This window comes from Halyomorpha halys, unplaced genomic scaffold (assembly GCF_000696795.3).
Source record: "Halyomorpha halys isolate HHAL.00 unplaced genomic scaffold, Hhal_1.1 Scaffold363.1, whole genome shotgun sequence".
NCBI classification, from domain to species: domain Eukaryota; kingdom Metazoa; phylum Arthropoda; class Insecta; order Hemiptera; family Pentatomidae; genus Halyomorpha; species Halyomorpha halys.
Genome location: NW_027106613.1, coordinates 598962 through 626769, shown reverse-complemented (window position 1 = coordinate 626769; position 27808 = coordinate 598962). Strand labels below are relative to the sequence as shown.

General features: G+C 30.7%; 1 protein-coding gene across 3 annotated transcripts in view; it reads right to left on the bottom strand.

Annotated features, from left to right (window-relative positions):
- The window catches only part of LOC106681750 (uncharacterized), a 186304-nt gene that overhangs the window by 17027 nt on the left and 141469 nt on the right, over nucleotides 1-27808 (bottom strand). For 2 of the 3 annotated variants that reach the window (XM_067044987.1, XM_067044986.1), the window contains exon 3: nucleotides 17693-17785. In XM_067044987.1, the coding sequence (XP_066901088.1) occupies nucleotides 17693-17785 (93 nt within the window). Of the gene's footprint in view, nucleotides 1-17692; nucleotides 17786-27217; nucleotides 27413-27808 lie in introns of those variants that run through there. The other variant, XM_014422220.3, reaches the window with a different exon arrangement.

The following is a 27808-nucleotide window of genomic DNA, read 5'->3' as shown; positions in this document are numbered from 1 at the left end:
TAATCTGAGGGAAAACTGGTCTCTGCAGACCAGAGGTCCGCTGCAGATTCCGACAAAATAATTTTTGTTAAGATTAATTTTTAATTAATTAAAATTAAAATTATTGTGTTCACTACTTTTCCTTATGTTTGTATGTCAGCTGTCTTTAACAGGCAAATGCACAATAAAAGTTACTCAAGATATAGTTGTGAGCAAGCTAATTTCAAATATTTTCGAGGGGGACCCTCTTTCAGTAGGAGGTAGACATCACATGTTTCAATTTCCGGCTTGGCGGTCCCCAGACTGCTGTAGGTTACGAACCACTGATTGGCTCTAGACCATACAGGCTTAAGGATATATAGTTTCTCTAATTATGGAAGATATAAAAACCGGAAAACATTGAGCTATTTTCTAATCGATTTAGACTTCTCAATACACATTTTTGATTATCATTATACGTTAATCTGTTATATACTGTTAAGTATTTTATTTTAGGCTGTAAGGATATCTGTTATCTTATCTGTCCTAATGAGATAATAGGAGTATTTATGATCTTTAGTTTAACATGTTAATGCGTGTTAAATGGAGAAAATTTCCATATAACATATTAGGGGTATTCATAATCTTTAGTTTAACATGTTAAACCGTGTTAAATGGAAAAACTTATGTTAAATGGATAAATATATCCTTCTTTTACCATGTTAAAACGATATAACATGTAACATGGCTGAGAGTCTGTTATTAGGTCTGTTAAATGGGGAATGACGTCACGCAACAGACCAGCTGAGCTTGTCACCGTTTTATTCGTTGTCGTGTTAGGTTACTTACTCGTAGTTTGTGTTTTGGACTTCTTAAAAAATACAATCAGTAGCCAAACTTTCACACTTCTACTTTTCACTTATTTTAGACATGCTGTAATAAATTACTGTAATCAAAACTTAGAAGTAAAAAATAACATGAAGTTTTGTAAGGAAAGGTTATTAAACAAGTTGCTCAGAAAATCCGCTAAGAGCTCTTATGCATATACCATTTAACTTGACTTTAAATAGGGCTGCTCACAATGTTATACTTATAACATTTAACACGGTAAAACATTTTAAATTTAACACAATAGCATGAATACCCCTTAACATGGTTCAGAGTATGAGAGTAAGTCTGTTAAATGGAGAGTGACGTCATGCAACAGTCCAGCTGAGCTCGTCACCGTTTTGTTTGTGTTAGTATTGTTTTAAAATCTAATATAGCAATGGATTACAATAATAATAATTTAATGACAATTAGCACATCTTGATTCTCTTCCTCACAAGTAAGAAGATCAACAAGGCACTCAGTAATCAAACACAAAACTTACATTTTTTACTCAATTTAGGCATATTCTAATAAATTAAATCAAAACTTAGAAGTAAACAATAATATGAAGTTTAAGAAGGAAAGGTTATAAAACAAGTTGCCCAGAAAATCCGCTAGGATCTGTCATGCATTTAACTAGGCCTGCTCACAATCCTATACTTATAATATTTAACATGGTAAAACCTTTTACATTTAACACATTATGAATACTCCTATTATGTTTTGGTCTATATGCCTAAATTGGCAAAACGTTGACTAGTCAATCACTACTATATGTAAAATTCAATTTTTCGTTTTGGAATCTATTTTCGAATTATCAAGAACTAATGAAATAAAATTTATCAATTCGGAGTTAGAATCGAATATTAGATGACAGATGTATAAATAAAGCATTTTATTGATGTAATTGCCTTCATTATTCTCATGTAATTCAGTTATGGAAACTGACTCATGGTCATTGGAAAACCGTAGGAAGCCTGTGGGAGCATCAAGGCTGGGTCCATCTCAGCGAGTGACCTCTGCTAGTAGTGAGGCGTTGAGAAGTAGGCGTATAACGTAGGCTACCGTTTTATTTGATTTATTATTAATTCTAAAATAGCAACGTTATTAAAATTACTATAAGATTGTGTTATTTTGTTTTTGTAAACCTACGACATCCTGTCCCAAAAAAATATCCTACACCAATATTCCACTTATGTCTGTTGAACTAATCCACTAATTTTAATCTGAATATTTTGTTTGTATCTTATTATTTTATAAAATACTTTATAAACCCCCCCCTCAAATTATTACCTCAACCGCCCCGCCGAGCCGTGATTGAAAAGCAATCTTCCATCAGATAATTGCGCTTTGCCACTGCCAGTCTTTGTGTTCTGTAATTACTTTTTTGTCAGGTGTGGTGGTATCTATTGTTGGCGGCGCTTTATTATCAATTTTCATAAAAAAAAAATAAAAAAATCTTTTCCGCTTCTTCAAAAGCCATATGATGTACAATAAGGAAAGCGGAGGCATTGCCAGGAAATAATCACTCTTTTATAATATTAAAGAAAAAATTACAACCTTTTCAAAATAAATCCATAAGAATTGCAGTGGATGCTCCTTGGTATATAAGGAACAGCCAATTGCATCGGGAATTACAAATAGAGATAATAGAGGATTACATCAAAAAACGTTAATGAAGTTCCACTCCAAGATACCTACAGTTAAAGGAGCAGTGACCTACAACTTGGGAAACCCAACCGCAACCAGAAGACTGAAGCCCAGGCTGCTGCAGAACATCCTGTTATAAATTGTATATTTATCAGTTCTGTTATTATCGCTCTAAAATTTTATTTTAATATTGAATTCACTTTTTTTTTCATTAGAATTCAATTATTTATTTTTTTAAAATCCATAAGCGTATATTTTTTTTCTATTAACTTTACTTTTATCTTTTAATAACAATTATTATTTTAATCAATTTATTTTATCTTAATTTTTTGTTTTATTTATAACATTGAATATAGTTAGGGGTGTCTTTTGTATGAGACTGTACACCCCATAATCGATTGTTTAAAAAAAAAAAAAAAATGTGCCTCTTACATTAACCATGTAAGGCCCACCAGGCCGATCTGGTATTAAATAAATAAATAATTATAATATTAAAAAAAAAAGTTATTTAATTGATAAAAGTAATGAAAACTTTCTCGATGACGGAAGAGCTAATAGTTTTAAACTAACATACATCAGGTTTTAAATCATTTAATTAATCTATGAAACCTTATTATCGTTTAAATCTATATATTTAGACTTTTGACAATTATAATAATATTAGCTACTGGGAACAAAAAAATAAAATAAAACAAATACTAAAATTGTTAGAATAATTTCCAACATATTTCTTCTTGATTAATGCATTAAAAATTAATTATAATTTTCATGGTTTTTATCTTCTTCAAACTCCATTCCCTGACATTAAGACAGAATCGAAGAGCTTCAACTGTACTAAATTTATATTTTGTAAGATATTAATAATGGCCGAAGGTGTCAGCATCGAACCATTGAATTCGCTCAACCATGTAATATTTATTTTATTTGATACAATAAGATTAGCTCTTATGGAAATTCACCGCGCTTGTATATTAACCCAAAATAATTCTCATGGGTATAATTCGATTATTTGAATGTTTTTTTTTGTACTAAAATTAATTTATTTTAAAGAGATAAATTAAATAAATGAAAAAAAAAATAGTTTTACTAATATTATTCTATATCTATAATATGAACCAAGAAGGATTAAATCTATACGAAAAAAATGGTTATATTACACATTTTTCATTAAAACCGACCAAAGCCTTAACCTATGGAACTTAATCCTCCCATATACGCCTAGTTTAAAAGTAAAACCCTTAACTCAGTAGCCTGGCTTAATATATTAATTTAAATAATATTAAATTCAGCAAATAAAAATTTAAAAATAGTAAAAATTAGTATAATGCGTTAAAAGTCCGATTTATCAAAACAGTTAGGATCAGACGCCCTACTTATGGCTCAAAGGTATTACATAATAGATAATGTTCCAAGAGCTAAATAATGTAGGAAGAGTTTGGGCTGGGCCTTCTAGCTTGAAACCGGTCCTCCGGGCTGGATAGAGGGGGGGGAGACGAAGAGAAGAGATTTAAGAGAAAGAGAGAGAGGAGGTGAGAGTAGAATCTCAGCCAATAGGAAGCCTTCTTACAGGGCCCGTGTCCTCGTTGGCTCACAGCTTCTCTCTATTACAACTACCCACTTCCTAGCATCACAATATATTCATCGAGTAAACAATAGCTGCAAGGCTTACAATATTCTGACTTCAATAAAATCATGACAATTATATATTATATATATTTAAATCAACTTTATTTAGTAATTCAAAGAGTAAAATAAAATTAGTGACCTTAAACTAAAGAAAATAATACGTTAGGTCAAAAATACTACATGACATGTTCAGTGACAGATATTTGAATTTGTTTTGTCCTCACTGTTCCAGTCAATGGATACAAGAAACATCTGGATGAATCGCACTTAGTTTGTAAAATCCTTAATATAAAAATTGACATTAATACTATATCATATGTAATACTTTTTAGGCTATAACAGTTTTTGAATAATTTCAACTAATTTTATCGTAAAGAGTAAAAAGAAAACCTATATCACATAAGCAGTCATTTTCAAGTCTAAAATTAAAAATTTATATAAATAAATCTTCAATAATGGTCAATAATAAATTTTTCTTTTAAATAATTGTTAAAATAAATAATTTCCAGTCAAAGGTAATAACCGAAATTTGTATAATAAACTATACTTTTTGTGGAACAAAAACTCCTTTCCCCTTAAAAACAAAAATTGATTTCAATAAATTACAGGGATTTCAGAAATAACGAATACAAATTCGTAGATAATATTAATGATAGACACCACCTAAAAACTTCCCTCCAATGAATTATATTATAATCCTAATGCTCAAATAGGACTCGTCACAATCCTCCTATCTACGTTTTGGCCAACCCAAAGATAATATTAACTAGAAGAAAATCAGTATTTTTTTTTTTTACTAAAAAGCTAATAAAATACTAATTAGTTCTATACAATGTAATAGTATGAGTAACGGCTGGCTAATGATTAATAGGCTTAATGGCCATATAATCAAACATAAAAAAAACGATAAAATCAAAATTAAAAAGCTTCACAAATTATTATTAAAAATAAAAATAGTATAAGAAATTCTCTTCCACCTTCCTAAAAAATAAAAATAAAAAAGGTTTTAGACCAAAATCGTTTATTTTCAAACGCAATCCTTGTAGTTGCAGACAATTTTTCGATAAGAATGTTTGTTCTTCTGAACATTGCTACATTGAAGAATATGTGAACCTTAGCAAATAGTCCATACTATTATTTTTTAATCATACACTGATTCTATTTCATAAAATAATAATAGTAATAAACGATAAGGTTCGATATCGATGACAAAAAAATCCTTAAACCCGCAGATCTAACTCAAATCATCTATGTTTCGACCGGTTTCTTGTCAGCTTCGGGCTTACTGGCTTTTGAAAGGTTCGCTCTTTCCAACAAACCAACGCATGTTTTAGTAGCTACTTTGCTATCTCCTCTAAACACAAGAACCAAAATTATAGAAGAGGCATCTTCATAGTTTTCCTATGTCTGACAAAAAAATAGTTAATTTTTTTCGCTTTCTTGCTTGTCAACTATTGCAGGAAGTGGGACGGGTCGGAAAGAGCGAAACCGCCCCCATCGAGAAACTGCATTCCGATTCCGGGACATTAACTTTTGCCTTCTTCTTGCCGGGGAATCTAGGATGTACCAGATATCGTTTTACAAAGAGGTACCGCTACGAGAACTATCAATACATTTTAAAATAGAATTTTTTTTAATCCCTAGAAGAATATATAGTTATCGATGTTTGTGTTTGTTGGGCCTAACAAATAAGGTACAACTTCAACATAAAATGGTTAAACAAAGCTTGAATCTCCATAACGTTCAGGCCCTACGTTGATGATGATAGTGGGATGTAAACATTTGCAGTCGTGACAGTAATGCCATACTATCAGCGCATTAACGAATATTAACTTCATGAAGTCGCTTTAACAGTACCCTTGCATCTTATAACCTCATAGATTAAACTTAATAATAACTTTCAATAACAATGTATGTTATCTATTTGTTACTTGTTTATAGCAATCGTTGATTCAAATCACTCAAAAGTTCATTCACTAAGTTTAACTGGAAGTGAGGTAGTAGTAGCTTAGAGACAGACACCGCCATGGAGTCTCTTTCGTAATATTACTGTTAGCAGTATCTATTACGTGAAAATAAGCTTTCAATCAGAGGAACAGTTTCGAAAAATATCACCAACCACATTTATTAAAGGAGCATGTGTATGAAAAAGGGTAGGATAAACACGTGATACTCATTAAAATGAATAATACCTAAATAATTAGTTATTCCGTTACAAATTTAAAAATAAACAATAATTTGCTTTGATCCAGCAGTAAATAAATCAGAATGTAAGCCTTGGAAAAACGTATAAAAACTAGATCTAGCCTTGAATTAATATGAATCGGAAATGTGACAAACCTGGCTCCAATCGCCTATATATAGTAGCATAGCGTAGTCTATAATACAGACTATATATTAGGGGTATTCATGATGTTGTGTTAAATGTTAAATGTTTTACCATGTTAAATGTTATAACTATAAGATTGTGAGCAGCCCTATTTGAAGTCATGTTAAACGTTAAATGCATATGAGCCCCTAGCGGATTTTCTCAGCAACTTGTTGTATAAGCATTTATGTTTATAACCTTCCTTCCAGACACTCATGTTATTGTTTACTTCAGTTTTGATTTAAGTAATTAATTACAACATGCCTAGAGTGAGTGAAAAGTGGAATTTGTGTGAAAGTTTAGCTTATGAAATGAAATGAAAAAATAACTTTATTCTGGGACATATGTCCCCTAAGAATAATTACATGGTTCATATAGTGAGATTTTTATCTGGCGAGCGTTTACAAATTTTCAGATAGTAGAATGAAATTACATTGGTTTTTTTACTGTTTTTTTGTCTCAAATGTATCATCAAAATTATCCATTCTGGTTTAATAACAGGGATATGAATACCACAAACACACGAAAGAACTGAGCTGTCACAACAAAAATGGTGGCGATCTCAACTGGTCTATTGTGTGACGTCATTCTCCATTTAACAGACCAAATAACAGACTCTTAGCCATGTTAAATGTTATTTCGTTTTACCACGGTAAAAGAAGGCAATTTTTTTCGATTTAACATGACTTTTTCCATTTAACACGCTTTAACATGTTAAACCAAAGATCATGAATACCCCTAATATAGCCTACAAATATTATTTTTTAAGCGGATTTTTTGAGCAACTTGTTTTATAACCTTTCCTTCCAAAACGTCATGCTATTGTTCACTTCTAAGTTTTCACTAAAGTAATTTATTACATGTCTAAATAGAGTGAAAAGTGGAAGTTGTGTAAAAGTTTGGCTACTGAGTGCCTTGTTGATATTCTAAATTGTGAGGAAGAGAATCAAATCGAGCTGATTATTAGTTTTAAAAACATCCAAAGCAACACTAATACAATCAACATACAAATACGGGCAAGTAACCTAACAGGACAAGAAACAAAACGGTAACAAGCTCAACTGGTCTGTTGCCTGACGTCATTTTTCATTTCACAGACCTAGTAACAGTCAAATGGAACAACTTGGCGAAAAAAATATTTTTTTTTAATCATTTATTTGTTGTTATTTACAACTGTATAACATATATACAAGTAAATTTGCTCTAAGTCAGATAGTGACGGGATACAAACATGTGGAGAATCTACCCATTGATAGAACTCCAATAACATTTCTAGATCAGAAGATCCCGAGGCCATCTTCTTTTCAGACGCCTAGGAGGATTATTAGGTAATGAGGGAGAAGCCAGGTTAGAAACAAGTGGATTTGGATGGTTGTGAAGTTTTCCATGGAAGGGATGGTGTCTGGTTTTGGCCAAATCGGCTACATATGGGACTTTGAGGTCATGATGGATGACTTGAATTGTGACAAAGTAAGGAACGTTAAGGATTTTGGACTGTAAGGATTGGATTCGGGAGGAATTTGATGATGGTTTAGTAGAGCCCCAAAGCTCAACTATGTATGTCCAGATAGGTCTTATAATAGTCATGTAGATCAGTATTTTGTAATGGTCTATGAACTTAAGAAGATATCGCACTGTTGATTGTTTACAGAATTTTTTGGTTAGAAAATACACACAAAAACGATAAAAATTATGAATGAATAATACTTATAAACAAATAAATTTGTTTTTTTTTTACTTTTTAAATATTTAAAAAAAAAATAAGAAGTATTACAATATGTTCGACGATAAGAAAACATGGTCTGCAAGAATCGGGCCAGACTATCTCCTCAGACTGGAACTTGGCTGACAGTTTTGAATGGTTTAGAAAGTGGGTTCGTTCCGCGTTGAAGGTTCAAAAGCGACTTGGAGGATGTAGACGATTTCGAATAAGTATTTAAAGAAGTATACTTAACACATTAGCAAAATTGCAGTTTAACATTTCAGAGTTCATTAGTGAATGAGACTTGAAAATCAATGAGAGCCCATTCAGTTCACGGTGAGTGAATGAGGGAGCACTTGAAGTAGAGGAGTACATTCATCGTAAAAAATTACAGGTTATACCGGATATGCGCTCCGCAACTGCTCAATTCCGTCCCTCAGGGAAATTAGGAATATGCTAAGCTTACTTTTTTCCTGGATATCATTCTGAATTTATTTTAATTATTACCTTATCTTGAAAATAGATGATGAATTTATTAATTATATTAAACGATACAGCGTTATATAAAGAAAAGCGAAACTAACTAAAATATTGGTTACGTTTATTCATTGTAGTTTTAATCATATGTAGACAATTAAAATTCTAATTAATAAAAAAATTGTATTAGATTGGGAAAATTTAATTTTCACATATTAAAAAAAGTAATCAAAGTTAATTACTGTTCCACAAATTCTGGTCACTAATCCTTCCCATATAGTGATTCATAGCATTGATTGATAGCTGAAACCATAGGTAATGTAATTTCATATTTAACATGCTAATTTTAAGGACAAATTATTAATTAAATATATAATTAAGAAACAGATAAGTCTCTAAAGTAAAAATTATCTGAATACCACTAAATATTATTTAAGATTTTGATGGCTGGAAATTATTATTATTGTTAATATTAAATAAAGTGTAATTATTACTACGTGATACAGAACATTCAGGAATTAATGTTAGACCATTTGATGGGGAGCAATTTGTAGCCGAGGGAGACGTCACCTTAGCAACTTAGCCAGGAGCGGCGCTAATGGAAATCAGGCATTAGAGGGAGGCGACTTTGATCTCGTGATGGCCCCACGAAATGGAAACTTGACTTTCCAACCGTGGTCAGAATGGGTTGGTTATATGTAGGATGACGAGATAGATTGTTTTATATGCAAGTATAAAATACATCAGACATTGCTTACAAAATAATACTTCTGAGAAAGTCCCATATCACTGATATAATAGGATATTATCCTATAATGCAATAAATTGTAACATTATTTTTTTTACTCTATTAGCAATAATTTTTATTTGATATCGAAAAATAGTAATAGCAATTAAGTTGCCTAAATGTCGGCCCCAAATAAAATATTAATATTTTTACGGTCATACTACTAAGATCTAACTAATTTTATATTATCAGAAATATAAAAACAAAAACTAAAGTTTATTACTTTTATAAAAAATTGACTCGTTAAAGAACAAGGAAAGAGAGAGAAAAAAGGAATAAAGAATCTTTCAATATCATGGAATGTTGACCAATCAATGAAAAAACGAATAGAGCATTTAAAGATGATCAATGATCAGATTCCATTTTCCTCCTCATTTCTTCCCACATTGGCCATTATGAGGAATGCAATAAGAAGATACCGACAAGGAGTGGTTAAACGAAGGAGGTGAGGCTACTGTGGTCCAAGGAAGATAATGGGAAAATGTCCTGCATTCTGTTGCGACCATCCTCGGCTGACTTTTCACACATTCCAAGACCTTCCTAATGTAGGTAAGGTTGTTACACGGCTAACAGTAAGTTGCATCCGCATTATTGCGGATCTAGGTCGGAGGGTAGATAACAGGAGTTAGGTAATGTCGAGATAAAGAATTCCATGCATCTTGCAACTGGAAGTCAATGGGAAGGAAGTAGACTTACTAAAAATAGGTAAAATGAAGGAGAGATATTGGAAAAATAAAGAATTTAAAAACGAACGATATTTTAAAAGGAATATAGCGATATGCTGGAAGCCAAAGAGGTACTATAAGTAGAGGTGTTGGCAAAATATAGTAATATCGATATTAAAATCTGAATATCAAAAACCTATATTTAAAACAAAATACCTGTTTATTTATTTTTAAATAAGTGTTTTATTATTTTTAAAATTTATTTTGTTGAGCAAATCTGACTTTTGCCTTTTGACAAAGCCCCCTTCCTCAAGCAACCGGTTCTTAATTCAGAAATTAAAAAAGCAAGACCAACATTTAGCGGAGTGAAAGCCAAAACCCTTTCGATTCACTTAAATATATGTTGAGGATCCTGAAATACATAACTCTCTTAAAGTTCTAACTAATTAGGAAACAGTAATCAATGTAGAGTGATAATAATGTATTTAAAATGAAATATAAGTTCCAATGTTTTATACAATCGAAGAGCGAAAGTGAAAAATTATCAGGGTTAATTTTCTTTTCAATCTTGAGTTATTAGGGACATTTACATGGAATTTATATTCATTCATTTAACAAAATTAACTTTTCTGAAAAGTTATTGAAAGAAAAGAAGTTCTGAAATTGGATATGAAGTTTTATATGTATCAATGACATTAAAAATATATACCAATCTCGAGGTCAAATTACCAAAAATTTTTTTTAAAAAAAGGATCGTTTTCCCGCTGTATTCTTCAATTAATAATGTTTAATTGAATGAATATTTATTCATCTATATCTGAATTTTAAAATTATTGTTTAGTGGCGAATTGCTTCTTTATAAAGATATTTCTTTGAATAAGATTTGACTGGAATAAATGAACAAAGTTGATAGTTCGTTTAAACAAGACGCCGTTTTTTTTTCTATTAAATGCTTTTCTTTTTTTCTAACGACTAATGTGTTAACGGTCAAGGATTTTTGAGGCCCTAAAATCATATTCTAAATATTTGAGCAAAATCTTTCTGGAGTATTTAGATATCTATTGATGCAAACAGATAAATATCGCTCGTATTAAAACATAGGATTTTGTTTCCTCAGCTAGATTTTGATCTCTCAGGTTCTCTTGCCGTTTATAGTTTGTAGTTCCGGTGATCAGAGACGTCGTGTGGCCCGATAAGGAGCTTTAATATTATTTTTTCTAATAATTAAAGCCACAACAAGCTGGTTATAGATTTGAAATTTATATATGAGTGGTAGAAGGATCAAGTTGCAAAACTTACCGAGGTGAGGAAGTAGACATCTGGCCGATTTGAGGGAGTGGGAGGTAGCGCCAGGTAAATTATCGCCCGGGGCTCCTACAACCCACAGTACAGTCTTGGGGAAGATACATACAGATGGATCAAGTCACTGTACTCAGCACATAAAATGTATCTATGCAAATAATTTTAAATATATTTTTCCACCATAAAACATTTGCTAATCAGCTGATTAATTAAATAAGGTACCGTATTTGATCAATTGATTGATGATCCAAAACAGTAAATCCTATTAAAGTTAAAGTGTGAAAAAAAATTATTATATTCGATTGAGTTTAATAACTTATTAATTCGGTCCAGTAGCAAGTCGTAAACCGGAAAAAAAAATTTTTAATTTGGTCCAAAAATAAACAATGTACTATGTTTCAGTCCAACCATGATACGAAAGCACATCACAAGTTATGGTACCCATTTGTCATAAATTTTTTATTAATTTCTTATAGAATTACTTTTTCGCCACAAGATCCGTAAATTCCTATCCCCTACATACTTACTCATTATCCGTTCTTATCTCTCCGACAGATTATTTCTAGTAAATTACAACGGCGCTTATTCATCCCTATTCTGTCAGTCTGCTGGTGTACCTCAGGGTAGTATCCTTGGTCCTATTGTGAATGAATAATGATCCTTACATTGTATCCCAAACCCTCCAATCCCACATCACCACCCTTGAAGAATGGTGCCAAAATTGGAGGATTAAAATAAATTCCAATAAATCCCACCAAATCACATTTACCCTTCGTCGTAGACCTCTTGCCCAACAGTATCCTTTAATAATACCCCACTTATTCCTGTCGAACAGATCCGTTACTTAGGACTACATCTCGAGAAACGACTGACATGGAATCCTCATACAAGACTGAAAAGACAGGAAACTCGCCGATTTCGACTATTACAAAATTTACTAGACAAACGGTCTAAATTGCCAATCCATTACAAAAGATTGATCTACATGACTATTATAAGGCCTATCTGGACATACGGAATTATACGAAAGCACATCACAAGTTATGGTACCCATTTGTCTTCAAATTTTTATTAATTTCTTATAGAATTACTTTTTCACCACAAGATCCGTAAATTCCTACTCCCTACATACTTCCTCATTACCCGTTCTTATCTCTCCGACAGATTATTTCTAGTAAATTACAACGGCGCCTATCTGGACATACGGAATTGAGCTTTGGGGCTCCACTAAACCATCAAATTCCTCCCGATCCAATCCTTACAGTCCAAAATCCTTAACACTCCTTAGTTTGTCACAAAACAAGTCATCCATTATGACCTCAATGTCCCATATGTTACCGATTTGGCCAAAACCAAATACCATTCCTTCTATGGAAAACTTCCCAACCACCCGCATCTACTTGTTTTTAACCTGGCTTCTCCTTCATTACCAAATAATCCTCCTAGGCGATTATTAGGACCTTTTTTCAGAAGATGGCCCCGGAATCTTCTCCTCTAGAAATGTTATTGGAGTCCTATCAATGAGTAGATTCTCCACATGTTTGTATCCCGTCACTATCTGACCTACAGTAAATTTACTTGTATATATGTTATACAGTTATAAACAATAAATAAATGATTAAAAAAAAATTTTTTTTCTCGCCAAGTTGTTCCATTTGGGATTTGTAGACGAAAAAAGGTCTAATGTTTGTTTCAGTTAGTTTTTAGAGCGGGTTCCGGTACTGTTGTTACATGACCCCTTCGACTTCACATGTGATATTTACAAACTAAACAGTTTTCTTACGTGATTTGCAAGTATTGGCCAAGATAATATTATTGTTTACTACAGGACTGAAAGATGCGCAGTGCCAACGACCTGGATAGGGCAGGATCGTGCCTCGTGACTGTAAAGTGTGACCCGCTGAACCGGTCCCTTCTTCAAGGCTTTCACTTATCTCATAATTCATGTTTGCTATCTTATGGATGTACCATAACATCTCAACTCTTCCGGAGGCAGATCGGAAGAGGATCAATGAAAAAAGTTGTGCTAGATCAACCAAGGACAGGAAACATATTAGCCTATGAGCCCAAGATAAAAAAAAAAAAAAAATCACCTCACTTTAGGTTTACTTTAATGAAAACTAGTTAAGAGTGAAAATTGATTGATTTTGACAACTATAGTAAGAGAGAATAAAAAATTTCGTCAGTTCCAGAAGTAACAAAAAATTAAAAAATTGAGATATTTCAAGTAACGAAAACATTACGTGTTATTTTCTGTAAGAAAAAAAGTTTAATTTATGTGCACCTTAAATACTCCAATATTTAGTTTTCTTCCTTTCTCCTTCCTCTCCTTGATTTTTATTTCATTCGAGAAAAAGCTAAACTAATTAAAGTAGAGTAAATTTGTTGGAATATGAGCTGAAATATAGTCTTTCATAAACCATAAGTTCTTCCAAATGACTAGAAATCAAGATTTTATTTTGGCGAATATCGTCGTTATTAAGAGCAGTAGTTTCCATATTTGCAATAATCAATTCGATATATTAGTCCAATAAGAATTGATTTTATCGGATATAAAATTATTTTTAAAAATAAAATGCAGACAAAACTAAATATCAACACTATGAGAACAACTAAAATGAACACAATGAAAAATAAATAATTAAAGAAGTTATCAATTAAAAAAATTCTGGATGACGTCGTTTTACAATTTCAGGAGCTTTTTGAATAATGCTAGATTTAACCATCTTAAATTCTCCTCTTCCCGTTTTAAGCACATATTTCAAAAATGACATAGGACCGTCGCTTCCCGGGGGTCTTAGCGGGGTGGGTCAGGCGTGAAAGGATTGCCTTTTTTTATCTTATGATATCTTGTGAGACTGTGACATATCGATATTGACCAACCTACTCCCTATAATTATCTGTTTGAAAAGTCAGATAAGTACGGCTACCACGGAGGGCAGGAGTGGAGGGTTTTACGGCATTTTCTAATTTCAGGCGCTTTTTAAATATTGCTTGATTTAACTAGGCGGGGAATAAATCTCTCTTTTATTTATTCATCTATCTCAAATATCTTCATAATACTTAATACTAGGTCTTCAGACTTATATAAAACGACCAAACTGCAACTTTTGACCAATCCTCTTCCATTTGGAATGTACAGGAATATTTATTAAAAGTACAAATATTTACTATTATAATATAATATTATTATTAATACTATATTTACCTGTATACACATACACATATATTTCCTTAGTTATTAATATAATGTATGCACTTTTCTAGGTTTAAAGTCACAAAAATTGCTTTATTAACATTTGTTATGTATTAATAATTCATTTTTATTATTGTTTCAATTTCATTCCAAGGCGATTAAATATTTTTGTAATATTCAAAGGGACGTACGTGTCCGTGAATAAAAGAAGAATTTATTGTTATCCATTTCGCATTCATATTCAAATCAATATTAGTGATAAAAAAGGCACATTTCAATCCATAAATGGATATAGAATAATAATCAGGTAAACATAAAAATTTATTTGTCGGTCTCCATTAGTAGTGACACCCATTAACAATAATAGATTGCTAATCTTCAGTACGAACTTAATGTAGGGAATAGCATTAGAGGTTTCTGAGTGACAAGAGATACCTTACTTTAGAATACAGACTATGCTTTGGAATCACGTATATAAAAAATAGTGCCAAAATGGTTTACTCTATGAGAAAAACCGCTTGTATATACAATAAAAAATATATTTTTACTTTTTTAAATATTATTCCTCCCCCTTTTAGAATATGCTGCCTTTTCCGAATAGTTGGGCTCTATGACTAGTTATTTAAATAAATAAATGATGCATACTGCTAAAATATGCAACGAACAGCGATTCCACCAAACCACAAGAAACGGTCATGGTGTAAACGCAAAAAGAAAACCCTTGGCTCGTACATTTCCCCAACCATGTCGATACCTTCGTGTTGGTCGCCGGTCACGTCCGACTGAAGAAGTCCTGTCCGAAGAGAGAGCAAGACAGGATTCGAAAGGACATCGGGCATCAACTTGAGGGTATCTATTGCTAACAATAATTTATTCAAGAGTAACATAAAGATTCATGACAACTGGAATCACAGATTCAATTGTCCACTACCGAATATCGAGGTACTCCAGAAGGATAACTGAATTAAGGTGTGGGCAGTTAAGGTTTATAATTCGTGTTTTGTCCCATTTTGAATGTACCGAATCAAATATATTCTTTCCCATTAATGTAAGAATAAGAAAATTAGTTACAATACAAAGCTTCTCTTGATTCATAAACTAAATGCGAGCTGATTTCCTGTTGACTTAGTTAATCTTATCTACGCACCCTGGGCGTTTGCCGCGAAACAGATAACATCTTGGATAAATGTCTTATCTCCTACTTATTATCTCCAGGCGCTTATCTATCTAGATATCTGTGAAATTTAATCCGAAGCGAAAGTGATCCGGAATATTACAAGATACAGATAGGTGTAGAACAAAGAACAGATTTGCATAAAATGTTGAATCTGCGACAGGATTCGCACAATTTCATATCGACAAAATAATTTTCAGACTATTTTTTATCTTATAATAAGTTTTAAAAGCTTGGAATTCTAGCTATGCTCTTTTCGTTTCAGATCCAGGCAGAAACATTCCAGCAATCTCTGTTCACAATACGTTTTTCCAGGGCCTACAAGAATGCCCTGGAAGACTCTAACAGCATGTCCTGACACATAGAGGAACTAACGGAACCCCGGAGGATCCCACAAAGACGAAATTGCACGGTTACTACGAGGATGGTGTCGATGTCCTCCCGCAAGAGAACATTCTTAATAACCCTTCAGGGTTACCCACAACCATAATTTAAATCATAGTTTTGGTTTTATTACTTTATTTTTCTGTTATACAGTAGAACCACATTTAACAGTTCTATTTTTTTCTTTTCTACGGATTATTCGAATACAATGAGTATACAGATATATAAATAAAGAATTTAAAAACTACTAAGTTTGCAAAAATAATTGACTTTAAGGCTATCATTAAAAACTAATTGATCGCTAGCCAACAAATATATATTTATAATTGTTTTAAATTAATGTTCTTAATACACATCACCTATATATAAAATTATTATTGCTTTTTTATTTTTATTTAATAAATGAGTTGAATGAATATTGGAGTTTTCTTTTTTGATAAACTGCGGACTAAGCGGCTCTCCTGTATAATCAGCAATGTTTAGAACTCGACAAAGCGGATAAGCGGGGTTCGGCAGAAATAGATCTTAAGTAAGCAGCGTAGTGCTACAATCCATATACAAAGGATAATCTCATGTCTAAAAAACATAGAAATAATACAATAATCAGGTTAATTAAAAATTTAAAGTAAAAAAAGCTAGCGAAACTTGTTTAATGCAAGTTAGCATGTGATAACATAGTTATCAGTTTTATCTTTCTGATCATAGAATTGTATTTAAAATTTGGTTTCCAACATTTATAGTTTTAGAAATATACTTGAAATTTCAATATTGATTAAATATCTCAACTATAAATGCTATTAAAAGCTAATTTTTAAATTTAATTTTCCCATTTATTTACAGATACAATTTTGTTCTTCAAAAACTTTGCACTTCGCTTCAGAACCTGATGTTTCATGATACACGACTTATGCTTCGGTCTCCGATCGGCTTCGCTACTTTTTGGTTCAATTAGTTACACATTCTTCCTTAAGCCGTTGAACACTGAGGGGAAGTCGTATAACACGCAAAACCTTCTCTTGAAAGTAGTACGGGAAAATGAGGATAAAATAAAGCGAAATCAATTCAAAAATAACAGTTAACCTTAATCATTAATTAATCCAGGTTTGATGCATTAATATAGGAATTAATCGTAATGGATCAATAAATTAATTAACCCAGTATAATATTACTTTAAAATATAAAAGAAAATAATGTTTATACGTAACAATTTTATAAAATTTAAAAAAATATTATCAGTATACAATTCAGTCCCTTTTGTTGAACACTCCCTTTTCATAAAGAAAAAAAATAAGAACATATTGACTTTGAATCTTCTTACCTTTTAAATAAGATATTTTATGTTATTTAAATATTATATAATGTTAAATATATAAATAAATATTTTTTTGCTTATTTATGTTTTTCTTTGCTGATCGCACCCGCACCCCCCCCCCCCCCCGACCATCTTCTCCAATCCATCAATTATTTAAATATTAACTTTTTTTTTTTCTCTTCAATATAATTATAAAGATAATTTAACAAAATATAGCTTACCTTGAGAGCACAAAATATACAAGAGTCCAGCATGCAAGTATGTCCTGACAGTTCTCTGAAACTGCGCCGGAATATGTCCAGGTGCCAGAGGACCTTCATAAACAGATAAAATGAATTAAATAATTGTTTAACAAATGAAAAAAATATAAAATAAATATCGAAACAGATTTCGATTTGGCTGGGTGGGGCCAAAACCTTCGGGTCAAGGACTTGTATTCTGTTTGTGAAACCAGTTCACGGACTATCTTACTTGTAAATTCAACGCAGAACGCACCCAACTCACGCGGCATATAACAAACCAGTTCTGATTCCAACACTGTGTAAACAACTTACAATTAACAATTAAATAAATAATAGCTATTATATAATGAAGACTAAATGATTATTTGATAATAATTTGATAGCATGTTAATACATGATTTATAAATAGCATATTCAGGAATACCAGAATTATGAGGGATCTACGAAACTTTCAAGGTACGGCAGTTTTGTTCAGAGCCGTAAGGAGGCAATTTCAAGAAAAAACCTTCTATGGGGTAATTATAAACACTACATGTAAAATTAATTTTATAGGGTTGATTCCATTAAATAAAATCCTGACTTTAATTTTATATTTCGGAAAATAGATCTTTATTTTGGGTCAGTTGGTCCCTTAAGATTAATAATTTCAACAGCATTTGTCTGGTTAAATTAACTCATAGTGAAAGAGATGGATATATAATTGATTTTTGAATGATGATGAGGATGAAGCTATATGGATATGGTTATTGATTGATATGGTTAAGGAGTTCCAAAATGAGGTAGTTCGAATAGCAAAAGATTGTGAAAAGGAGACATATGTGTGATGGCATACTTTACAGCGGTGTAAATCCATTTCCAATAACTCCACGAAAATTTAGGTACGAATTCTAAAAATGAACAGTTTAAGAACTAAAATTCTAATTTTCTTAAAAAGAGAGAATCTTTAATTGTATTGTTTGTTAAGTTAGTGAAAATGTACTTGGTACCACTGTGAAGAATGGCATCGATATTTAACAAGCCATTATTTTTTAATTAAAAGTTAAATTTTCTCATTTACGAACATATTAATGACTAAATTCATCTACTATATAAGTTAGTAAGAATGTGTCCTATAAGCGTGGTACGGTATAGTTTTTGTGGAAATTGAAGGCGCAAACAACATTATAAAGACAATAGGTGTAGCCACTGCCTTGGAGAGAACGTTTGATAGTTTTCTTGACAGCATTTAGTTTTATGTAAATATAGTTTTGTCGTACTAGGTTAGACGAGATAGTTAACTGAAAAAGTTATCAACATTGTAATGTTAAGTTAACTACCAAATGTATAAACTTTGACAATTACTTTCGCACCTTATCAATTCAGATGGCAATTGGACGGCAGAATATTTTCCTCATGGTTTTGTTTATTTCTGAATTGAAACTGATTCTATTCAAAGTTTTTAGCATAATCGTTATTAATAGTGATTGAGTGGAAACTCAAATATTAATAAGTTTAGTGAGCGACACACTGTCGAAGTGTAGACAGAACACAAATACGCGGTCTCACTTTTGCGACAGTAGTAACTTAGTGCTTTCTTGATATCTTATACATAAAATTTTTATACTATTGGAAACGACAAAAATTTTTCTTATGTAACATAATTCATAGATCCTTACTTAATTGTAAATAACTAAATCTTAAAATAAATTGTTCAGAAAAAATATAATAATAAATTTCTGAGTGAAAATGAAGTCTTACAATATTACTGGGACGTTAATACCATATCCCAAGGAATTTTTTTAATTACATGTGATAAATATTTTTTTAGTTTAAATCATTGAAAGGACTTAGGACTTATATTAGTAGGTACTTAATAAAATAAGTGCACTTTGTATGTGTTACAAGAACACGAGTTGAATATATTACATATAACGGCTTAGCTGGGTTCCCAGATTCAGAAAACGGAACCCATTTGCATGAAGACACCACGAATTTTAATTACGAACGATTCTCCCCCACGAAGAGTTTGGTCGATAAGACTATTACCATGTGGGCACGGTGGAGGTGTACTGAAGGAACAGGTGAAAAGATCAATAGTAATGTTATCAGCGCTTATCTGGCTTCGGGGGAAGAGGGGTCTGTTTGTACCGGCTTACGACATGAGGAGATAAAGTAAGACAGCGGTAAATATGTAAAGGAAAAGAAAAAAATAAAGTATATTTAAGCAGTTGTTGGGGGAACATACAACCTAAAATAAGTAATAATAACAGCAATAATATTTAACATGCAACTTTGTATGTTATGTAAAAATGTTGAATCTAACAAATTTAAGCTTATAAACTATATTTTACATTATTGACTGGTATAGAAAATTATTTTTTTTTTTTTTAGATGGAAACCTACAATATGTTTATATTTTTGAAAACCCGAAACATTTGAAAACTTTTTTTTCCGTCTTTTTGATCGCAGCTCTTTCCAAATTTACGACATGTACATACAACAGTTACCTACAAGGTAACTTACGGTGGTCTTAACGAGAAGTCTATAGAACCATGCCTAGATGTTTTAAAATTTTATATAGTCTGAAAAATATATTGATTTATTTTTAGAGATATATCACAACTTGAGCCATGGAATATTATTTCAATAACAGTATGTAATTATGCTGTATTTTGAAAATTTTATTTTTATAAAAATAAGGTCCGTTTCTATCTGTCATATTGTAACCGTTGTATTCATAACTTGGGCTTCTCCGTTAGGCAATAGAAGATCTTAAAGGTCAAAATTTTTTCAACAAATTTTAAAGAATTACTAAGTTATAATGCAAATGAGATAATTTCTAAAAAATATCTACATATATTATAAAGGTGTAGGAGGTTTGAGAAAATACTTTGATTATAAACCGCTAAAAAGTGTTAATAAAGTTTATAGACATCACTAACAATAAAATGTTAAATAGAAAAACATAATATTTTTGAAAAAGGAGAAAAACTTGAATTTATATAAATGAATTGTAGTCCTATACGCAGTTTAAAAAAATTTTAACTAACAGATTTTCAGCTTTACTAATAATATTTAATTCAATACTTGTATTATATTGTACATCGAGAAAATGACTGAAACATTATAACACAGTTTTATTTTATTTTTTATGTGTAACTTCTGTACCGACTTTGGAGTAAATTGGTTTCGTGACTCAAGAAGAAACGGAAGTGGTTGGGGGAGGGGGGGGAGAGGGACTAGTCAATTCTAAGAGGATAATTTTTTATATTTAAATAGGAGAATAGGATCTTACAGTAGCTTAACAATTCCGATCCAATACAGCGAGCTTTGTTCTTATACTCACCTATCACAATATAAAAAAAATATTCTTGGAAGAATTTAGTAAGAAAATGGCTGTTCTAATACTAATTATTATTATTCTGAAACTAATATTTCCTACTTTGCGCAATAAAATGGAACGTATGATTATTATTAATAAAATTTAAATACATCATTTCATTTCCACTTCTGGAGAGCATGGCGTACCTCTCCGGAAGTTCACTTCTGTCGTCTAGTCATAAGACTTCCATAATTAATTGCCTTAATTGTAGTATACTTTTGTGTAGGAGAAAATTTCATCAAAATAGATACATATGTAATATATAAAAAAGTATAAAAAAATTCAAAACATACCAAATATCAAAGGTTAAAAAAATCAGAAGAAAAATCTCCAAATATAGCTTCGAGCAGCACTACGTTTACGAACTAGAAGTCCAAAACTAACTGAACAATACCAGAACCGTTTTCAGTTACCTGGCACAGGTAAAAGTTCAGGTAGTAGCTGGGAGGCGCCGAAACCTTTTCGGGACTGCCAAGACCATTCACTCTGACATGGCTTGTAATTAGTGAAAAATGTTTAAAATCTACCGAGTAACGAGCTAGGAATCCGTTTCAGTAGTCAAAGAATGAAATAACAGTCACTAAGCAATTAAAATGAAAATTATGGACAACACCGGGGTGGGGGAAACAGATTTATCAAAAATAAGAAATATTTCGAACACGTTACATAACGAGTAATATTTATTACGTAATTAAAATTTCGGATGACGTTATGTTAATTGTAATAAATTTGCAAGTCAGAGTATTAGAGATAAAAATATTTCTACAAACAAACTCAGAGCATGTCGCGTTTTTCTATAAATGAACTAAACAAAAGACATTTGGTTATTCAATAAATTCTTATTACACTAAAATAAATAAATCTGAAGCAATGCTTAATTTCAACATTTGTTTATTTTAAATTAAAATAAAATATTAGTCCACATCTGGAGTGTGGAGTTGAGCTTTGGGGCTCCACTAAACCTTCGAATTCCTCTCGTATCCAATCCTTAAAACCCAAATCCATCCAAAAATCCTCAATGCTCCTTACTTTGTACAAATAATACACTACAAATAAAATCATAGATAAAGACTTTAATGTTTCTTGTGTAACCGATCAAGCTCGAATCAGATATCAGTCCTTTTATTATAAACTCCCTAACCTTGCTTCCTCTCCCATTTCAGACAATCCTAGGAGGCGCCTGAAAAGAAAATAGCCTCAAGATCTTCTAATGTAGCAAATTATTTGAGTGCTACTAATGAGTAGTTTTATATGCCTGTACCACTCCATTATAAACTTACATCAAATTTAATAGATGTGTTTTTATGTAAATACAGTTAGAAAATATCAACAAATATATAGAAAAAAAAGAAGCATTTTACTCTACCAGATACAAGTGTAATAGAAATAAAAATCATTAATTATATTCATAATAATATCTTGACAGTATAAATTATTTGTAAAAATAAAATAAATACGATTGAAAATTGACAGTATAAATTATTTGTAAAAATAAAATAAATACGATTGAAAAAAGCCTAATTCTTCGTAATTCTTACAGACTAAGAGAATCTTAATTAAATAGACAGCAGAGAACATTAAACAATTAATAAAAATAATAATAATAATTCAGGTTTTGAATCGAACTAATAGCATTAATTTGTGATTTCTCATATGTTTTTATAATTTAGATTTAATAATATAGTTTTAATTTATAATCCTTCTCAATAAAGTTTAATATAAAAAACAATCGATATGTTTTAAAACTTTAATAAGTTTATTTTTTGAATGTAGAATAATAATAAATATAGAAAAACAAATACTCCTGTTTCCTGACTTGACTCATTTATTTTAAACTCTTTAAAGATAAAAACTAGTTAAAATACCACGCTATCGTAATAACCATGAACGTACTTTCAATAGAAATGTCTTTCAGGTTTCGTAGTTTGCAAATAAATGTGAGTTATGAGTTTGTTTGAACTCACAATAATAGCTTTTAGTGTTGTTTTTATTCAAACTAAAAGCTAAAATAAGTTAAAATATCTCACACAGCTAAAAGAGATTTCAACATTTGAGATCATGTGATTAGTTCACCACATTGAACAACAGTATTGCGCTTAAGTATAACAGCTTACCGAAGGTTATAAATATTATAGTGATAATATGCCCTTGCGCCACGGCCATGTCAGAATTATATGCATCCAGTATTCTCATTTCAGAGTTGAAGGATAACTCAAACTAAAGCCCGACTTTCTTTTGGGAGAAACTCATTAATCTTAATGACGGTCTTTCTCCTCATGAATGAGATCAGGATTATGAAATCAAAATCGCGATAAACAATTTACATATATCCGAAACCAAGGTGTATATATTTATAATAAAATAATATAATATATGAATGGGGATATACTAAATATCAAAGATATGTAGAAGATTTAGATCCCAAGGATCAATCATTGTGGAAGGCTACGCGGTGTCTACTGAGTAAACACGCATAAATTCCAAGTCTTGTAGACAATGATGAATTCATTGCAAGTCTTTGCAAATATATACCACCCCCCATAATCAATTATTTAAAAAATGTACCTCTTACATTAACCATGTAAGGCCCACCAGACCGATCTGGTATTAATGAAACAGAAATAAATTATATAATATACACAAAAAAAAAGCCAATACTAAAAATTTCATTATTTAAATTTTTTTCAAGTTCAGATTAATAAAACGTTTTTATTTTAGGTAGGTACTAACAAAAGCCACTCTTACATTCCCGAAAGGTTTATATAATAAGTCCTGTAATTAAATGTCAAAAAATTGATATTTTTGCGATTTCTATCTAATTTATTCATTTATTGTTTTGTTTTTTTTGTTGTCTAAAAATCATTTTGTTCTTATTGTACCACTTTAACGCTTCGTACTTTTGTTTAAAAAAGGATTTTAATGTAACTACATTCACGTAAAAAGTTCTAATTATTTTTGTACATATATTTTTAAAAAATATTTTTATTTTAGATAGGTACTAACACAATCCAATCTTTCATCTACACTACACTACTGAAACAGTTTTTATAGGAAAATAATAAGTTCTCTAAATAAAGTTAATAAAATTGTCATATTTTTATTTCATTAAATAGCACTTTAACATTTTATTATTTTTGGACTTCTAAATTAAATTTTTTATTATATCACATTTGAAGTGAGAAAAAAACTTTTCGGCATTTATGTTTTTTCTTTTTCCTACACAACTATTTCTTTCCAAAACGTATACAATTTTGTTTAACTACTTTTTTCCTTACTATCACGTTGAAAAGTGATTGTGTTAAACAAATAAATAATAGTTACTGGACTAAAGTAAAATTTATTAGCAACATCTAAATATATATTAGGAATATAAAATTTAATTACTTAATTTTAAGATAAAAAGATGGCGTGAAGCTTATTAAATAACCGCCATGTCAGCTTTACTCTCTATAGTTCTACCCGTAGATCTTGAAAACTCAACAAAAGGAATAACGAAAGTAAGACCAAGAAGTAATTTTAATATTGATAATCCACAGTATTTTCTTCCTGCTCTCTGCGGGTGCCATTAGAAAGCAGGTTGGGGTCCTTTCCTACCGCGGTCTGGGGGAGATTTTTTGCTCCTCCGGCAGGTGGATGGAGGTCCATCGGCCATTGTATGGTAATGGCGATCTCTTGTAGTAGCCATCGCACAATGATAGATTTCATGGTAGTCTCTCCTCTAACGTAGAGTAGGGATGCATTGCGTTGGTTCCTATCATGTGGGATATAACAGAAAAGAAAGTACTGAAGTATCAGAGCATTAATTAGCAAAATTATGCTTAAGTGTAGTAAAATTAATAATCTAAACTAAGAATAAAAATAAAAAGCCAAGAATTAAAGCTTTGTGTAGAAGAATGCTACAAAACGCCGCAAACGGATCATTATTTAATTTTGAATAAACTCGGTTTAAACATCCCATTACTATTAATCTGTAGTATAAATATAAAATAAAAACCTCAAATATTAATTTAGGTAATATATATATTAGGTAATATCTAAAATACAATACAATATCTAATATTTAAGTGACATGCATATTATTATATTTAAAATAATATGAAAAACATATATACAAAAATTAAAAATAATTCTTAAAAAATCCTTAGATAAATAATTTGATTTAACTGTACAAATGATCTTATATGATAAGTTTTGAATAGTATGGTAGATAAATAAATCAATAAAGAATAAATAAAGAACTCCGTGTTTTTTCAGCATTTCATTGAGTTTTTTCTTCAGCAATTAATTCGGAAAATCGGTTAAGAGAGGTGTCTACTTATTAGAGTATTTTTGAGTAACATCTTCCATAAAATCATCCTGCCTTAAGTACAAAGATTTTATTCATTCTAAATATCCTTCAGCTTTATTCATTAGGACTCAATATTTATTTCAAACAAAGAGAGGCGACCCTGTTTAAAACCAGCACTTTTCACAAAAGAAAATTATTAGGCGTAGCAAGGATGGAAGTAGTAGTTGAAAAGACGCTTCTTGGGTTCACTCAACCCTAAAAATAAGTGGATAAGGTAATATTATAGATAAATAAGTGTGGTTTATGCACAGTAAAAACTAAAAATTCTTTTAAGAATACCATTTAATAATGAATCGAAACCTAAACTTACTCCTGTACCTCATTCACTACTTATAAATTGATATATTTTTATATTGTTTATAGGTAAATTTTATTTAATTATGTGATCGAATCATATGTATCGTTCTAATTACCTAATACAATATTTCTAGCATTAAAAAGTAAAAAAATAAATAAATAAAAAATAATAACTTGCTCAACTAAGAAGCTGAAAGCTAAGTTAGGGCGCCAAAATACAAAGACCATTAGAGTTGAAATTTATTTCCTGATGTTTTCAAGTCATATACCTGACCTGCACAGGTATAGTCGACCCATCCATTAGGTGCCTAATAAATTCTGGTGGAAGATGTCTGCTCTAAAGGTAGAGACTGGACACATGGAGTGAATAAGTTAAATTTTTAAAAATTCTTAAGTTATTAAAAGTAAACTATTAGAATAATGTATAGATTAGTATAAAAGATTTAGCTAAAGCTGAAATAACAATCATAATTATATGTATCGTGTTCGTCTAAAATTTATTCAACGCCAACACGTAAAATATATTAATTAATTTAGTAAAGATTAAAACCAATATACCATACCAATAGAAAATATCAGGATGAAAGAAAGTAACATTAAAGAAAATGATACAGAACTAAGAATCTTGGTAAATATTAATTTTTTGAAAAATCCAAAATAATATTAACATGAAACTAAAATTTTATTACCCTCATTAAAAAAATAAATAAATTTAATATTTAACCCTCTAACAGCTAAGATAACTAATATAAAACCATTAAAACACATATAAATGAAATCATGAAGGCAAAAGCTGATGTAGCGGGAGAGACTTTAATGTTCGCGCAACATAGAAGTCATTGATTTAAACCCTCCTTTAATAGCTGACTTATATTAAAATAATTTAAACTAAATATAATAATACTTGGTAATGAAATTACTTATAACTAAAAAATATATATATTAATACGACAAAATAAATAAAAACAAATAGCATCTCTAAACGTTTTGATTTTAAACGTTTTTTATAAATGTTGGATACAGTCCATTAAATAATATAATTCGTTTAAAATAATGAATCAATCCCAAGTGATTAAATCATAAATATCATCATTAAAGTTTCAACGTATTTTGAAGCTTTTGTTAATAAATTGCATAAGTAACAAGTTTTAAAATGACAATTGACTGAATGATTTAAATACAGTGTAGGAAAAAACAATAAAATGTTAATTTTATTATGTTACCAAAATGATAGGAATAAAGCATAATAAAAAAACTATACTTAATAAATGCTGAAATACGTTTTTACTCATTAATCAAATTAGGAGATAGAAATGATCCGGAAGAAAATATACTTAGTCTTTTTTAAAGCATTAAATAAATTAATTCAGCAATATTTTGAAAATATACAATATTAAATATTTAAAAAATCACAGCAACATTGGACCAGACGGGCCATCAACTAGTGTTTATGTTCTGTTCAAAGATGGCGGCCCACCTGGTCAACTCCCCCACTCACCTTGGATATCTGGAAAAGCGCCTTTTTAGTCCTTATTCTGTCCTTCATTTTGCCAAAAATCTATCGGATGTCTTCGTAATGTCCTGTCACTGATTCACGGCATCGGAAAATCGGAATCAAAATCACAAAAAAACAAACAGAACACAAGACTGACAGAGAATCGCAATACGTACTCGCCAGGTAACACACCTTTGTTTACTAGTGGCTTGAGCTCCGAGTGGAGGAGGGGAGCAGGTTAGCCAACAGGCGGGGGAAATAAATTTCCCACAATATTTCTCATCTTGTCTTTAAATAAGATAGATAATTATGAAATATTGCAAAGAAATTATGTTAACAAAATTAAATTAGTATATAAATAAACATATTGAAAAATATAAATCCATAAACTTAAAACAAAAACTATAATAAAATAAAAATGGCGGAATTTATTAGCGAACAAAAATATATACAAACCTAGGATGAAAAAAAAAAGATAGACTTTTTTATTTTTATTTTAAATGTACCCCTGCCTGATCCGTGGATTTATATATTCAATTTTTTTATTTCTGGCGTGTACATAGTGTGTACATGGAATTGCGTATATAAGAGGAT